At 35.5% G+C, this 18,987-nt stretch overlaps 1 protein-coding gene across 1 annotated transcript in view; it reads left to right on the plus strand.

Moving 5' to 3' along the window:
- Positions 1 to 18,987, plus strand: part of pde1cb (phosphodiesterase 1C, calmodulin-dependent b) — a 141,335-nt gene that overhangs the window by 19,702 nt on the left and 102,646 nt on the right. Inside the window, exons 2-3 of the mRNA XM_059344284.1 lie at positions 7,894 to 7,944; positions 9,779 to 9,944. Of these exons, the coding sequence (XP_059200267.1) occupies positions 7,894 to 7,944; positions 9,779 to 9,944 (217 nt within the window). The remainder of the gene's footprint in view (positions 1 to 7,893; positions 7,945 to 9,778; positions 9,945 to 18,987) is intronic.

The following is an 18,987-nucleotide window of genomic DNA, read 5'->3' on the forward strand; positions in this document are numbered from 1 at the left end:
TAGTTTGTTATATATATTTTTTAAATGAGCTCCAACCTATTTCATTATGAAAATCTTTTTTAAGTGTGCATGTTTTTTTAAATTATATTTTGCACACTTGCATACATATTGCTATTTTCTTTAATCCCTCATAGTTTTCTATAACTTGGACTTACATAAAAATGACAGAAGATGATTGTGTATTCTTTTGTTGATGCCTGAATTGTCCTTTTCTCACAATTTTGAACAAAATAGGCTCTATTGGGAGCAAATGTTTGCACTGAAAAGCTCTTTTGTCTGTTTTTTTGGGGGTTTTTTTAAAATCATGTCGCTGATGCTTGACACATAATTACAGATCTTTCCCCTGACAATCATTTGCCATGCAGATCTCTTTGTTAACATTTTGCTGTGTGGACCCAAATGCAGACGCAGACCCAGAAGTAAGATGAATGGAAAGGATTTATAGCAGGGGATGGAGGTGGAATGAGCAGGGCAGTTGCTGGCTGAGGCAGAGGGCAAGAGGGCAGTGTGGTTTTGCTGGACCAGCTGGAACAGGGTGGATGACTGAGGGAGAATGGTACTGGAGGTAGCAGGTGGCAAGTGGGTTGGAGGTCAGGGAGGCAAGCAGGTAATGATCCTGGAGCAGAGGAAAGAGAGACCAGGCTTAAACTACAACACAAGAAACAATCTCTGGAAACAGTAGACAGGCCTGAACGTTAACGACCACAGTAGCTGCAACAAGCGTCTGACTAATGTGTGGAAACAGCCTAAGTAGATGTACTGCAAGATGATGAGCTTGATGGAAGGCAGGTGTGTGTAATCAACATGGAGCTGGCGCTTGGGATATCAAATGGCTTTATTGTTGATAAGTATGAGAAGAAATTGTACAAAATGTTAACTTTCTGTGCTAGAAAATGTATTCTCTTAAACTGGATAACAGATAAAGCTCCCTCTAGAACACAATGGCATAAGGTTATAATAGAATATATATCTCTTGACTATCTGACATGTATGCTGCGTGATAAAGATGACATCTTTCATAGAATATGGGACCCTTTTATGTTATACATTGGTATGAATATTTCAACCATATTTACACGAGGATTTACATAGAACTGGAACATGTGGGGTGCTTAACTGTCATTTATTTTTGTATCTATATAATTTCTGAATCATCTGTCGATATGTATTTTTTATTTATTTTTTCTCTGTGTCTGTGAGCCGAGTTGTAGTGTAGTATAGCCCAGTGTGGGTTCTTTTTATTTTATTTTATTTTTATATATTCTATTTTATTTGTTTGATTGTTCTTTGTGTTTGTTTGTTTTTCACTGTGTGCTGTGAAAACCAATAAACATATTGTTTAAAAAAAAAACCATGGAGCTGGGAGGCAGGAGAGTCAGGGAAGGAGCGCCACACCCACAGCACATACTGTATACACACACTAAACAAACAAGGGAGCACAGGCGACACAAGGGAAGGAGTACATAAGGGAAACAAACTAGAGGCATGGCTGTATCTTTGAATGGATGATTTTAAATACATACATGGTAACACTTTACAATAACCATCATTTATAAATGGTAAACAGATAGTTTATTAATGTTTAATCATCATTTATAAACCATATATAGGCCATTTAGAATGGTAAATATATAATTTATTAATGTTTAACTAACTACATCATTTATAAATGGCAAATAGATGGTATATTAATGTTAGTTTATAGTTACTTTACCATTAACAATCAATTCAATTATAATTAATAGTTTTAGTTGCACTAATTTTAACATTTTTAACACCATATTAAGTATGTTAATGATTTTTGAAATGATTCATATACCTTTAAGAAATTGGTTGACATTTTTTTTAAGATTAAATATGTATAGCACTTTGTAAATGTTAATAATTGGTTTATAAACCATCTGTAAACATTATTTAGTTGGTTATTGTAAAGTGTTACCACATACATAGTTGTATAGTTGTTGTTTTTTTACTGAACGTCTTTCTGCGCTCATAATAGGTGTAAAACATAGATTGACTACACATTCTTGTGGATTTTCTCCTTAATATGCATCACTGTTTTATAACCCTGTATGGAAAATCATCTATAAACGAGTTTTTCTTATGTTTTTGTCCCCTAAAATGTCTGACCTTGACCTAACTGACTTGTATCTGCAAAGTTTGTCACTAGAAAAGTGTTGTCACACTCGTCTACTGAAGGGGGAGATGTCTGTGCACTTCCCTTAAGTCTGAGATTCAAACACATGACTTTGAAAGCTATTTGAAAGCTGTAAAACAAACCTGAAACCTTCAGTGCGGAGTACACTTGTCAAGACAGAGAGTGAAACACTGTAACATCATAGCAGATGTTTTTTTTATTTTTCAGGACCAGTAATGCTGTCAGGCACTGCCAGTTACAAGCTTATAAGCTGATACGTCTGTTCGTTGCTGATTATGATGCACAACAGACTCCTCACCAAACATGCATGGTTCAATCTCTTGGATGTTTGCTCTAACAGAGGAAATAGACCAGACACTCACTACTGTTGCAGTCTGCAGGTTGCCAGCTGCAGATCTACAGTCCACTCTTCTCTTTCAATAGTCAACCTTGTGCAACAACATATTCTTATAAATGCAGGGATTTAAGTTCTCTGTAGCTACCATGGATTTCTGTCAGTTTGATTCCATAGAGGCCATGTATGAGATCAGTCTAAATAAAAAAATGATTTTAACTTTAGAGGACAAAACCAGACCTGGCTTCCTAGTATTGTAATGTCCCTGTTATGCCAGTAAGTGGTGTTAACTAGGTCGTATTAGTTATAGTCACTGGAGTTAGTGGGTAGAAAAATACACAGTAGAAGAGAAAAACAACAACAACATCACGTTTGTTTGGGCTGTACACCTTTCCTCCCTCCCTTCCTGATAGTGGAGCTATGTGGCTTTTAACATTATGTTGCTTCTTCAAAAAAATGTAATTGAGATAGGTACAAATTACAGTGCGTTATATTTTTGTAACTACAAAATGTCCATGAGAACAGCGTTCAAACAGCAGTGGTGGACTTGAGTTCAAAAACTTGAAATGAAGCAGGGATATGTATCAAGAGTAAAGGGTGAAACATTAAATTATATTAAATAATACAAATTTGAAATCATTTTTAAATGAGCTCCAACCTATTTCATTATGAAATTCTCTAGAGTTGCCATATAAAATTTATATTACAGGAAAGGCAAAAATAAGCCTTGGGGCTTCAGCCTATTCCTTTTTCGGTTGCTGTCTGATGGATTCTTTTGTAAAAAACATGATTTTATTTTGTCTTTGTTTTGTTTTTTTCTTTTTGTTTTTTGTTGTTGTTGTTGTTGTTGTTTTTTGTAACCGAAATAAAGCATTCATTCATTCATATTCTATATTTGAAACGTACAGCACCAAATAGTAGTAAGTCTGTCGATTAAGTGTACCACATTTTAAAACTGTCTTTCTTTGTCATCCAAGCATGTCAGCAAGTAAAATGTGTCAAATATATATATTAAAGTAAATCTGAAAGATAAATCAGATATAATAACTAGGATGAAAATATGACAGTTTTGTTCTCTCTCATGCTCCTCTCCTCCATATATTATGCATGTTGAGATTGTAAAAATATTGAGTTTAAAAGTGATTGCTGTGACATTTGATTAATTAATATTAAATGAATTAGTACTAATGCCATGCAGGGCAGAGTAAGAGTTTGTTTAACCTTGGACTGGGTAGTTACATCAAAGTTTATAATGATAACTCCCTCGCAACTCCTTTTGCCCTATCTGGCTTGTTTGTGGAGCTAAACGCAGTGAAAAGCAGAAAGGGGTGGAGTTCAGATTCAGTCACAGATTTTGTTCACATGAAAAGAAACTTATGTCTGTTTCCATGGTGAGAACATGGTGCTGTTTTTCTGTGTTCAAAACATTTTTGTGTTGTTGCTGAATTCTACATTCCCCAAAATCCAACCAAAAGCCTCATTTTGTAAGTCCTAAAAAAATATTTTAAACTCATAACAAACCTTGAATCCTAACCTCTGAGTTGATGTTGAGTTTTTGCTTCCCAGGCGAGAATTTGTTCCATCAAATCTGAGCAGGTTCATTCTGGTTAAAGCTCATCCACTGAATGCGTGAAAAAATGTTGTCAGTTGAGTGCTCATGAAATGATTTTCCATTTGAAAAAAAAGAGCAGAGCTTCTGACTTTACTCCAGAGGGGCAACAAATATTAATGAATGTGTTAACAGACTACAGAGTAGGGGTGTGCCATATTGTATCGTTCACGATAACATCGCTATATTTTTTCATGGTTAAAAAATATGCATATCATGATATTGGCAACATTCCTACTTCTTGATGTAGTGGCATAAGGTTAACATTAGCTAACAATTAAAGTTGTTTTAATCACAAAAAGCTACTTACTCTCTGTTGCTAAACACATGCAGCTTTCAAAATAAGAGCACAGTGTGCTAACAGAATCCACCATAGAACTTACAAGAAGACTGTCAAAATAAGATGCTTTAAATAAAACATACAAGAACCTTTATTTTCCTTTACAAAATGTCATTAAAATATGCCCCTAGAACCCCTAAATGGTTATTTTTATTATTTTCTCATACAATTTTTATTTATTTGGCAACTGTTGAGATTTGCACTTCACACTACATTTTAGATTTTTATTTATTTATACAGACTAAAAAAAAAAGATATAGAAAGTATGTTTTTTTTTAGTCTGTGTAAATATGTTAAGTATTTCGTAATATCGTCAAGAATATCATTATCGCAAAAATAGCCTGAAATATTGTGATATTCTTTTAGGGCCATATTGCCCACCCCTACTACAGAGATACCTTTTGGAAAATGTGATGTTTCTATGGAAAAGACATTGCATTTTTCCTGTTGAGATTATCATTTTAGGGATTTAAAGCGTAGTCCACTCTGTCAACATTTGCCCAGAGAGTTTCTAAAACATGGGGATGGCAAATACTCTGGTACATTTAGTTATTCATCTGTCATCTGTTAGGCCTAAAGCATGCTTGGCTGCAATTCAAAATACAGTCGGGAGTCGAAACTCCCCTCTTGCTAAATAAAAAAAAAGTGGTGTTGTAAGAATTTACCCTCAGTCGAAACATCCTCATCAGGCCAACAGAAAAAGTATTTTTTTGCCAGTATTTTTGCTTTTGACAAATCTTGGACATTAACTTTGCCATCTAATCTCGATATTTTTTAATTTACTTACATAACAGATCTCTGGACAATCTGATTATTGTTATAAAGCCTAAATCAAACAATATTGCTTGTATTTATCACAGGAAGATGATAAAGAGCCAATATGCTCCGCCAATGGGAGAGATTTAATGAGGTCTACAAACATGCACATGCATCTTTAATATTGCAAAAGTCTTTTATACCGCATTAAAAGTTGCACGCCCTTTCACAGAGCATGGCTATCAATGATCAACCCACATCCAAAACAGAATCCAACACAATAAGATGTTCATTGTAACACTAAAATTATAAATGTAGAACTGCAGACAGAGATGATACAGAAAGGGACTATAGAAGAACCTCAAGCCTCGCTGAAGGTCATTCTTATCAGCTCCTGTGCTTTCTGTAAAGGTTCATTCATGAACACAAATGGAAGAATCACCACATGGAACATAATAGACTCAAGATCATGAGAACAAACCGAGAAATACACATACTGGAACACGAAATTAAGGCGGTGGTGGGAGAGTGGAGATGATAATTAGAGTCAGAGGATATTAAAGCATTTTGTCACAGTATTTCTGGGAGTAAAGAAGACCTAGAATGAATGCAATTAAATGAATCTGTCTCTATTTGAAGACAGCTGTGAGTTTGTGGTGGGCCAATTAGGAAATGATTTTTTAGGACATAATGACTCAGACACATTTTACCTCAGAGGTCTGTGGGTTTACAGGGGAAGAGTACTTTCTTTCTTATGATCTTCAGGGTTGACGTCACTCTCATGGTCAAGGAAGGCCCGATTAATGTCACACCAGCCATCTGGGATATGCCTGAACATCCACAGGTTGAGAAACTAAGCTTTGAGCATGCAGATGTGTCCTCCTGTGGGCCGGGCTGAGGGTCAGAGTCAGTGTCCCAGCAAGGTCATTAACAGTGCTCCCTGTTCCCCACTGGGAAACTATCAAACTCCTGAAATCTAGCGCTGTAAAGGCTTTTAAGAGTCCTTAAAAATGTCCTTATAAAATTTTACCTCTAGTACAGCTGTTCCTTTGATTTAAAGCAATCTGTGAATTTTAGTTTGAGCACTTGGCTTCAACAGCAGCAACGATGAGAGCTCCATGACAGAAGAGTCGTAGTAATTAGTGTCAGTGTATTGTGAAGAAGTTAAGGACCGGCTCTGTCTTTACCTGTCTATTACTGCTGAGAATGGCTTCCTTTTCTCAAAGTCACCTTATTTTACTATGATGGGTATGTGGGTATTGTGAGTACAGCCAATTACATGGGGAAACTCTGAAATATAATTAACTGATCAGGACTGAAAGGCCTTCGCAAAGAACCATTCCTTGTTAAAACTGGAAAACCTGTGACCTCTTGAAGAGTCTCCCACTTTTAAGTCCAGGAAAAACTGCAGAATTGACTGTCAGTGCCTTCAGCTTTAACCCATTGAAGCCTGGAAAGCGGATACGTCATTTTGCAGTATTTGTATAAGCTCTCAAATACTTTTTGAATTTAATTTCTATCTGCTACAGAGGCTCAAAAATCTATTATTTATTAGAAGCGTTGACACTTATGTTGAATTTCCAGGAAAACTTCAGGTTTTAGGGGGTTATTTTAAAATCGCCCAGAGGTTTTATAGGCAGTTTTAGGCGTCAATGGGTTAATAGTAGAAACTTCCATAGGCCAGAAAAGAAGAATGAATGTAATGATTAGCTTTAAATAAATGACACTGTTGCAAAAGATACTAATCGGAGCACATTATTTCCAAATTATTTGAGCTTCAATAGTGACTTAAACTCTTTGATCATATATGTATATACCTTTAACTGAACTTATCTTTCAGTTTTAATCTTGCTACAGTGATACAGTAGTTTCTAATAGTATTAATTATTAATTACCACAATGACACAAGTTAACCTTCAGAGTTTCTTTTTATGGATAGCAGTTATTGACATTCTGTTCGAGGGAAGTTTCTGTGCTGACTTTCTTCATGAGTTTCATAGAGCCAGCATCTGGTGGCTGATATGGGAACTGCGTCTTTAGCTTCCAATATAATGTGAAAATGTCACAAATCACTAACATTGACCACAGCAGTGAAAGCATGCATCACTGTTAATACAATATAATATAATACTGTCATACTGTACTTGTGACCTGTTAAATTAATATAGTCTTTCTGCGCTCATATTAGTCATCAATTAGTTGTTTTTGCCCTTAACAGTGCTTTCACTGTATCTGTGAACTCTACTGCTGTGTGCAGTGTTTAGTTTAGTGTTTAGGGCTCTGGTCTCCAGCAGGGCTGCAGTCTCCGGACTAATGGCAACAAATATACTTTTACAATTACTTAATCACACTTTAAGACAGTTCTGGGGTTTAATGGAACAGTAAATGACAATTGCTAAGATTCCCCATCCATTTTATTTAATATCCGTGAGCAAAAATGCATAATAATATACACATAGAAACATAAAACATAAAAAGAAAAGTGCGGCAAAGCCCTTGAGGGCAGGATGTGGCTCATTAAAATTAATTGTGCAGCTTGTTGTATATATATAGGTTTGTGCTATTAGTCTTTCTTAATAGTTGAAACGAAAAACAGAACAAAAGTAATTAATAACCACTTGAGTGTTTGATGTTCTGAAACAGTATAACCCATATGACATTAATTGGTCCTTTTCTATCTATTTTTTCTTCTCCAGTGGCAAATGAAGATGGGGAGAGCTCCAACAGACCACAGGCCAGCTTCGCACGTAAGTGTTCACTCTACTAGTTATAGAATTTTTTTTAAAATTTCAATTCATTACACTGCTTGTGAGACCTGGGGCTACACGGTGGTCTAGTGCAGTGGTTCTCAACCTTGGGGTCCCGACCCCAATTGGGGTTGCGAGATGATTTCTGGGGGTCGCCAAATCATTTTGGAAGTCAGCTCTGTCTCCACTGTGTTAAAGTGTTCATGTGTTAATGTGTTTTAGTCTTTTTGGTCATTTAATGTCTTTTGTCTTGTAATTTTGTGTCTTTTTTTGGTCATTTTGTGTCTCTTTTGGTCATTTTGTGGTTAATTTGTGTCTTTTTTGGTCATTTTGTTTCCTTTTTTGGGTCGTTTTGTGTCTTTTTTTTTGGTCATTTTGTGTCTTTTTTGTCAATTTGTCTCTTTTGGTCATTTTGTGTCTTTTTTTGGTAATTTTGTGGTCAATTTGTGTCTGTTTTTATCATTTTGTTTCTTTTTTTGGTAATTTTGTGGTCAGTTTGTGTCTGTTTTTATCATTTTGTTTCTTTTTTTGGTCATTTTGTGTCTTTTTTTCATCTTTCATCTTTTAACCCTTAATAGGGCACTCATTGAAATACTAGCAAATTCAAAATTTCAACCCTCGAGAATATTAGAGGGTATTACATACTGCCAGAATGTGTAAAAAAAAACATACGAAAATAATATTTTGAGAAAAAAGTTTACGAGGTTAAAGTGTCAAATCTACGAGCAAAAAATGTGCAGATTTATGAGATTTAAAATGGTGATTCTGTGAGAAAAAAAGTTGCTTTTTTCTCGTAGTCTGCAACTTTTTTTGCGCAGATTTGCCACTTTAAATTTCTTAAATCTGCAACTTTTTTTCTTGTAGATTTGCCACTTTAATCTAGTAAATTTGCTACTTTTTTCTCAAAATATTACCTGAAGTTACCAAATAGCAGAAAGCAGAAAAGCAGAAAAAAAATAAATTAAAATCTCATGAACAAGATTTTTCAGAAATAATTTTGCTCTTTTTTGCTGTATTTTCTATCAAATTATCACCTTTTCTGTATATTCCAGGTGGTGCTCCATACTGTCTTAAAAAGTAAAATAGGGAATATAACACATTTACTTTACACGACACCTGAAAGTCTGTAATTCCTGACTTGAATTGAAATTCCAAAACAAAAACAACCCTGATATAATGACTGTATAAATAGTTTTCTACTTTGTCTATTGTGTAAAAAGTCAAATTTATTTCTATAGCATATTTCATACGACAGCCACAGTGTGAATGTGCTTTAGAATAAAAGAAAAACAAAAATAGGAAAATATCATATTTGACAAAAATATATAAGATGAGAAAATGTAAAGTTAAAAAGCTATTATGTACATAGAAATATCAAAAATGACATAAAAACATATTAGAAGGTGAATAGCGAATGAATTAAGAAAGTATAAATATTTTAAAAAGGGAATATTAATTATACTAATTCAAAAAAAAAATAAAACCTTTACCCGCTAAACTTTAAATGCAAATAAAAGCTTGTGAAAACTGATATTTAATTCCACTTTTAAAAGTAGACACTGATGTAGCAGAATTTAGTTCATGTGGTGGGTAATTCCATTATTGTTCAGTATAAACTAGCACTAACATCATACGCCCACATGGGGGCAGCATTGCAAAGGCATACAACTCTCTGATGCACTTTTACAGCCATTCAGTGGAGATTCAGTTTTTGTTAAATAATCTATACAAACTATCACTTGGTAAACAAATGAAATCTGGCACTATATCTCAGAAGTTTAATGTCAAGGCCTTTATTGTTTGTTTGTTTTCTTTCTTTCTTTCTTTTTTGCAGGCTCAAAGTCCCAGAGTGCTTTGTGGAACGCCATCACAGCGGGGATGGGGATCAAAGGCAAAGAGCAGAAGCCCCTCCTGAATGACCCACGGAGTCCTGAAGAGATCCTGGCTGACGATCTTCCTGCAGCAGATGAACCAGACGCCACAGAGAAAACAGCCCTCAGGTTTGCTGCTGGCAGGCTGCTTTAGCTTTAAAGAAAAAAAAAAGTGTATTATTTGTTAATTATTATGGATGCAATCCTGTGTCAGGCATCGACAGGCATGTCCAGCTCATTATCTTACACGGGTGTAATTTGCATACGGTCGATATTCCTTTTGAGCACATAGGGCTCTGTATACAATCAGGCATCATTCTGCATCCTGCATTCATTTAATATGGACTCTGATTAATGGGAACTTGATTATTAAGTTCGCAAGGATTGAAGTAGGCCCTCAGCTTGCTTTCTGTGAGGAGGATAATCTTGTTTCTGACATTTAACATTCTTCATACACACACACAAACACACACACACACACACACACACACACACACACACACACACACACACGGTGCTAATTGCTATGTATGGCTGCTGACCTCAAGGGACGTGGGCAAGATTGATTCCACCTTGATAACAAGGACTTCAAACCACCATTAACATAATTTGTTGTCACTTTTAGAATATTGAACGTCTTTTAACGCCTGATTCCAATTAACCTTGATGGCTCCGGAGAGCGTTACAAATGCCGCAGGTGGCGAGAAGTGAGCATTTGTAAGAGGATACTAAAATGCAACTAGTGCGCGCTAACAAGCTTTTGATTGTATGCAAAATAGACAAGGAGTTATGGCAAGCCGATTTGGAGACGCTGCTTTTTTTTTCCACAACGTGTTTGTGTAGCAAGCGTTTACAGAGATTTATAATTTATGGGGTGTTTGGTGTGAGATTGTGGAAATCCCATTTGACTATTGTCTCCTTTTCTTTCCCTTCTTCTCTGCAAAGTCACACTGCAGGAACACATGCTTCTTCTCTGCTGCTTCTCCATGCTATCTCAAATTACAGGACTGTTGTTCTCTGCCATAGTCTCCCCTCAGAACGCAGGGCCCTTTTTTTTTTCCGGAGTAGGGTGGTGACAAGGAGAAAGTGATTTTCCACTTGACTGGACTCAGCCTGTTCATTCATTTAAAAGCCACAGCCTAGATTTTTAAAGAAAAACATACTCAGCACAGGGCAGCTAAAAGCACTCTCACCTTCCATGGAGGAAACAGTTCATTTGTCCACAGAGACAGTGACATATTTTACTGTCATTTATTAAGACGTTGCTTTAATCAGAGGGGGGGGTGATGCCAAGCTCAAGCCAAATGCTGCTAAATCTTTGGCTGATGCTGAACATTTGCATTTGTCTTCTGGCCCGCAAGGAGATGATTCATTTCAGCAGCACTAACAGTCTAAAGTAATAAGTTAATAATTTAATTTAAATAAATGTCTGTTAAGTCACTAGGTAACACAATGGTTATTGTTGGACTGTAGCCAACTAATAGAAGCCCTTACATTTGCAGTATTATGACCAGGGTGTCCATAGTGACAAAAAAAATCACAAGCAGTGCATACTTCCACACTGTAAAAAATGTCTGTAGATTTTACGGTGAAAAACTGCTAAACCATGACAGTAAAAAGACCGTAAAATGATAAATGGGTTAATTCAGTTTCAGTAACAATGAAACACCGTAAATGTATATATAAGCCAAAACAGTGTTTTATACATTTTTTGAGGTGAAAAATTCATAACTCCACTGTAAAATACACTGGCACAGTGTTTGTAGCGAAAAATATACTGTAATATATACACAAGCCATCATTGTCATTTTTGCATTTTTTTTTGTAAAAATACTTTTTCTGACTGTTAAATGTACTAAACACCATATCTCTTACAAAAATATACTGTAATATTTAATGGTAAAATCTTTAATTTATGCTGCATTTCTAAAGTATTTTCTTGTCAATATATATATATATATATATATATATATATATATACATATATACATATATATACATATGACAGAACAGCGTTTCTTTTGATGGAAAAACTTTTTTATTTTTTTATGGTAAAATATAATCTTTAAAAAAAAAAAATCTTAAATGTGAAATCAAAAGTGCTAATGTCATTGTACCGTTATATTAGAAAAAGTTGCACTGTATTTATTACAGTAAAGTTCTGGCAACCACAGCTGCCGGTTTTCTACCGTGAAAACAACAGGGTTTTTTTTTACAGTGCACCAGAAAGGTTAGGCGTAGCTAGGGATCTTCTGCTTCTTGCATGATCGTGCACAGTCTTGTAATCTTGTCACTTCAGCTACTTGAAGATTGCATATTTTGGGAACATGTGGAGCAGGAGAGTTTTAAACACAGAGCAAGAGAAGACGTCCTGGTCAACTTAAAACACTTGAAGTTATTGTTGTCAGGAACCTTAAAGCTTCCATTTTGAGAGGATTTTAGCTTTACTGTTATGAGTCTTTTGTTTTAAACTCAAGTTTTATGTCATGTGAGGCAGCTGTTTTTGTTTGTAGGAAATAAAAGAACCAAATAATCAAATGTGATTAGATACTGTATGGTTATTTTAAACTATTGCTTAAATTAATTCAAGAACAGCTATTGTAACGTGTTACTTTTCGTGTGATTAAGTTTTATACTAAAATATCATGAAAGAAGATTTTGGCCAATCTCTCACCCTCACACAATAGCCTCACTCACTTGTGTGTGAAACAGTGTACTGTTTTTTTCCCCCTGGGTTTGCCAGTAAACAGTTTTCTATGGCTGGACAAAGAAAAGAGTGATACAGACAGTGAAACTTAAAAAACAAGTCAAAGTGAGATTTAAAACACACCTGCAATTACTGCTTAACGCCACAGGTGTCTCCAAAGCAAGATTATTATAGTTAACGAAAACTAACGAAATAACGAAAACTAGAATTGAAAAAACATTTTGGTTAACTGAAATAAAAATAAAAACTAGAGTTTTTTAAAAAACGATAACTAACTGAAACTGTATAGTGTGGTTACAAAACTAACTAAAAATAAAGTGAAAATGTCCTTAGTTTTCGTTTTTGTCAACTTTTTTCATTCATAATTCAGTGTTTATATTTGAACATGCAACACATGGTAAATATTTTTACTGAGACTGGGAACTAGAACCAAAATTCAAAACACCTGGAACTGTAAGAGTTAATAACCTTATTGGGGCTGAGATGGATAAACCAAAGGAAATGAAGGCAATATTTATTATGACCTCTTTGAATCACGCACCCAACACATAGCCCATTACAAAAAAACTAACACTAAAAAAAATAAAAACTAAACTAAAACTAAGCATTTCAAAAAAATAAAAAATAAACCAAAACTAGAAAACTCACTCTAAAAACTAATTTAAACTAACTGAATTTGAAAGCAAAAATTCACAACAAAATTAAAACTAAAACTAATGAAAAATCCAAAACTATTATAACCTTGCTCCAAAGACAACAAAACGTAGATCCTTGAGATTGTAACTCAAAATAAAAGTAAAATATGCCAAAAAAATACTCCAATACCTGCCAACTTCTTGTTTTTTAAAGTCATCTCACCTGTGACATACTAGTTTCAGGTGGTGAATTTGGTGATCCACATCCAAGCGTCCTCTTGAAAAGAGCTTAGTTCACCTTTTTTTGCTTTGGTGCATCCATTCCATATGATTCACACTCCTCTTGTTCCTTCCATATTTGTCTGGTAAAATGGTCCTAAGGTCAGGTCAGGGGAAGTCTTGGGCCGGCCAACAGTGGTTAATAGAGGGCAAATCCACAGGGAGCAGTGGGGATCTACAACTGAATGACAGATGGCAAGATTATAGCACAAGGTGATTAAATGGCTGCAGAACTAGCAGTAATCCATAAAATGATGTAACCACCATGTCACCTCTGAGGCCAGAGCTGGCTGTTGGCCTCCAGGCGATGATAATTAGCTTTTATTGGAGAACGGAGAGGGGATCACGTGAAGTGTAGCAGGCAGGGCGGGAGTGAGTGAGTTAAAGGACGGCAGTCATTAACTGGGGTTGAACGATATCCAGCAGGGAACACAATTTGGAACCTTTTTGTTTGTGTTTTTTTTTTCTTTTTCTTTTTAGCCCCGTCACTGTTTTGATTAAGCTCCACAGTCCATTTCCCTCCAAGTATCCAAATGTCTCATTCATATGTTTTGCTGGCTGCAGTTTTCCACTTTAAAAGCTAGTTGATTATCTTTTTTAAAATTCATTTATTTATTTATTTTACCTTTTTTCTCCCTCCATTTGAATGGCTGCCGAACACTTCAGATACAAAGCATTTGCTGAAATTGTTTCAGGATTACAGCTGCTGCTACGACACAGTCGAGTGCACGCTTAGTCACACATTGAGGGACAGAAAACAATATGGAGTCATTAGTGTATAAACACACGCTGACTCATCTGTGCGGCTGGTGTCATGCTGTTGTTTCTGCTCATTAGGGATGCATTATGCATTCTAAAGCACTTTCTAGCTTCTGAATGGGCTATTTGGGCTTTTCATGCAGAAGATGGCACTGGCGATTTTTTTGAATGGCATAGTATGTAAATACTGATGTATCATTGTTTACCAAGTCCAAAGTCACTCACAAAGTGCACGTTTGCAGCCTACTAATGCTGTTTATGCCAGCTGTAGTTGTTGTCATATATTACCTTCTTACTTTGCTGTCGATAAAAGCTCTACCGCTAATGTTTTTCTCATTTAGATATCAGCATGTGATTTGAATACTGTATCTTCAATCAGCAGTCGCTCCTCATCCGGTTCCACTAGTTTGATTGATTGATTGATTTTCCATTTAAAATGGCAGCTCTGCTATCACAGCCAGACCTTTAAAGGGGTAAAATGCAAAAAGCACAGCAACATGTTTTGTAATAGCATCTTTACTGATAATGTATGCAATTAGGAATTGTGTAATTCCAAGTTAAATAATGCATTATAACTTATTGATAAGTAATCTATCATGGGGAAAGATCAAAAAGCCATCGTCTCGCCTGGTACAATGTAACTTTTAATAACTGCTTGATATTTTGCCAGCAAGAATATAACAAAAGTACGTTTCCACCCATCTGGTTTTATGCACATTTGTAATTTGTAGTTTTGAGTGTAAATGCTGGAAATTCCCCCCAAATTAAAAACTGACAAAAACATTCACACAATAAATGGCATTCCGACAAAGTGCAATAAAAAAAAAAAAAAAGTGAATTAATAATGAGGCACCGAAGCATGCAATGAGTTTTGTTCATTTGAGGTTTAACTGGCGGCTCTTTCTTTTATTACATTCTCATTTTGCCTTCTTTCCTCCAATTACTTAATGGCAGCCAACTGGAGAATTGATGCTACCAACTGTTAATCTTGGTGTGCCCAACTCATTTTTTTCCAGAACAGTGATGGTTAGAAATGTGCATTAATTTTCAAATTTTCCAAAACTTCTGTTTAACCCATTGACGCCTAAAACTTCCTGTAAAACCTCTGGGTGATTTTAAAATAAGCCCCTAAAACCTGAAGTTTTTCTGGAAATTCAACAGAAGTGTCAACTCTTCTGCTAAATAACATATTTTTCAGCCTCTGTAGCAGATAGAAATGAAATTCAAAGTATTTGAGAGCTTATACAAATACTACAAAACGACTTATCCGCTTTCCAGGCTTCAATGGGTTAAATATGCACTAGATTTGGATGGAAACCTGAAAAAAAACAAAGTTTTTATAATTGAGTCACTCACCACATTTATTCTTTAGCTATCACAGGAGCATTAAACCTCTCGCACAAATAGACCTTCAGTAACCAGAATCCTCACAGTCATGCACACATGCAGCTGAAACTCAGACATTCTTCTGTGGTCAGCTGTGTGATTTATCTACTGGTTAATTGGATGCTGTGTGCCGCTGTGAACTTTACAGTTGATTAAGGCAGCTGTCTCCATCGTGGCGGCTCGCAGTTTTGGAGGCTGACCCGCAGGTTCAGAGACCCCCGCTGACATCCCCTGTGCAGCAACAACCTCCATCACTAGCCTCACTAGCCGGCTAATGAGCCTCCGTTGGCCACTGTGACTGGAAGCACACGGGCAAATGGCAGAGCTATTTATCAAAGTGATTGAGGCGTGACCTCACAGTTATGATGTCAAAGAGCTGCATCACTGCTGTCTGCAGCATGATGCAGATATCCACATATTTCAGGATTTTGGTTTTATTCACTTTGCAAGACTGTATAAAATAGGAGGTGTTTCAGCGACAGGATACAAAATCTAAATTGTAACTGTGCCAAACTGCTAATGAAGTCAAGTGTTCCCCAACATATGAATTATATTAGCTTTAAAGTATATTAATGCTATTTGAGGTTGTTTAAAAGCTTCTAACCTTTGCTTTGGTCGATACGTTTATTCCCTTGTGTGCAGCCTACAACCTTTCACTAATAAAATACTTTTGGTTATTGATCCAAGTATAGATCAATGGAAACTCTTGAGGGTTTTTCCCAACTTGCTTTAATCAAAAACGAGTTTGTCATTTATTATAATTTACCAGATTAAAGGTGAATGCATTCAAACCATAATTCATTATAAGCATAAAATCATTTGGGAAGTCCTAACAAAGACCAAATATAGTGGAATAATATTTTTAGTTAAAGGGTTAAATCTCCTGTGATAAGATCAGTCCATTTTGTATAATTGCACTCTCAAAGGTCTGGGAATGAATGACAGAAAAAGCATTAAGGGGATTTCTTATGATGTGGCCTCACCCTTGCCTCATACCTCCTGACCTCACTCAATCACAATCTAGGGGTGTGCCATATCGTATCATTCACAATAATATAGTTTTGTTTTTTTTATGGTTAAAAAAAATGCATATCATGATATTGGCAACGTTCCTACTTCTTGATGTAGTGGTTAAAGTTGTTTTAATCACAAAAAGCTACTTACTCTCTGTCACTAAACACATGCAGCTTTCAAAATAAGAGCACAGTGTGTTAAGAGAATCCACCACAGCATTTACAAGAAGACTGTCAAAATAAGATGCCTTAAATAAAACATATAAAAATCTTTATTCTCCTTTACAAAATTTCATTAAAATATGCCCCCGAAACCCCTAAATGTTTTTTTTAATTATTTGCTCATACTCAAGAGTCAAGAGTAAATGTTTTTGTATTTGGCAACTGTTGAGATTTGCACTTCAAACTACATTTTAGATTTTTTATTATTTATACAGACCATATTTATACAGATCATATTTTCTATATCTTTTTAAGTATTTCCTAATATCGTCAAAAATATTGTTATCGCAAAAATAGCCTGCAATATCGTGATATTCTTTTAGGGCCATATCGCCCAGCCCTATTACAATCCCTTCGCTTTGCCCAAATGACAGCCTTTAAATACACTATATGAATTGCAAATCGTTCACACCATGAAGTGGTAGTCCTCTCTTTGTAGGCTTTGCTGACATCTTATTGTCGGGTTAATGTAGTAATAGGATCAGAGCAGTAACGTGCTCGAGGCAGCAGAGTATTTTGTCTGTGCAGCATAAATTCTCTGTGATGTTTGTCACTTTGAGCTGTGTGAGTTACAGTGAGCAGGCTGTTTTCCAGCCTTGACCCTGAAGTCAACTCTTGGACTGAAAATCACCTACCGCAACTTATTTATGGTGGCCATAATTATTAATATCACAAGTTAGAATGGGAATCAGACATGTAGACATGAGCATGTGTGTCCGAAAACAATGGTTTGGGAACAGCTTTTGAAAAGTGTTTAGTTGATTTGGGTTTTTCAGAGGCCGTTAGTGATATTTAGACAGAGCAGGGAGTCTGATTGCTGATATATAATGCTAAATATGCTGTTTTTGTTTTTTGCACCTGATTAAAAAGACCCCCAATAATTTAGTAATAATACTAATAATAACAAATGAGACACACTATTGTTGAGCTTCAATCAACATTTATTTTACACTTATTGTCTATATTGTCTCTGTTTGCTTAAGTAAATCAGCTTTCTGTTTGCAGTGCCCTAAAAAAATATTTCAGTAACATTTATAAATAAATGTCCACAGGTAATTAAAAACAACAACTTATAAATTAAAAATAAATTGAGTTTTTAATGCACTTAACTGTAGCATTTATCACCAGAAAGCAACATCTTCTTGTTTCTGATACAATAAATAAAATAAATGGAGGTGTAGGGACCTTTCCTGGTGTTTCCTCAGTGAAATACTGTTGTAAATAAATAAATGGCCTTATAAGTGCAGATTATGTCAAAATGGCAATAATTGGCCAGAATAATTGGCTGACCCATTCATTAGTCTACCAATACTTTTGAAGACATTACATGAAAACTCATCACTTTTCTTTCTTTTAATAAAGCTTACCTTAATTTAAAGAAAACATTGTCCTCTATGGTTGAAACACTTAACTCACTTGGTTATAAAACCCCTTTAAAAACTAAATAATATCTATATAAGAATACTTGACAGTAAAGTTAAAAGTAAACCAAAAGCAAGTGTTTTTTTTATTTTTTATATTCGGTTCAGTATAATGAACTGTACTATCTCTGTAAGGGCATTTGGGTGCAGCAGCTCGTCATCCAGATAAACAGATGCACACACAATACATTTGGAAGAAAAATACTGTGTATTCAAAGGCCATAGACAAACATTGAAGTGGTAATACATGTATTAATAATGAACAATGGACTAAACAACAATCAATGAACAATGGACTAAACAACAATCTAAAAAAGATACAGACAGTGACTAAAATAACTCTGATTGACGAGATCCTACTACAGCTTGAACTCAATGAACCGCTATGGAGCTATTTACACCTGTAAGCTGCTTTTAGCACTGTGTTTGGGTTATCCGTTCTGTTTTTAGATTATACTGTGTCTCCCATGGCTCCCGCTAACACCCTGGGTTTACCCTTCCTGGAAGTACAGGTGGCATTTCCAACCAGCTCAGACAGCGCTCTGTACTCTACCTGTCCAGTGTGAATGATAGATAGGGTTAGCAAACACCAGTTTGACAGAATTTGCAGACCAAATCAAGGCAAAGCAAGGCAAGTTTATTTGTATAGCACAATTCAACACAAGGTAATTCAAAGTGCTTTACATACACATTAAAAACAGCAAGACACAATTGAAAACAGTAAAAACAGTCAATTAAAACAGGGAAATA

Source organism: Centropristis striata, chromosome 11 (genome assembly GCF_030273125.1).
Source record: "Centropristis striata isolate RG_2023a ecotype Rhode Island chromosome 11, C.striata_1.0, whole genome shotgun sequence".
Lineage (NCBI taxonomy): Eukaryota > Metazoa > Chordata > Actinopteri > Perciformes > Serranidae > Centropristis > Centropristis striata.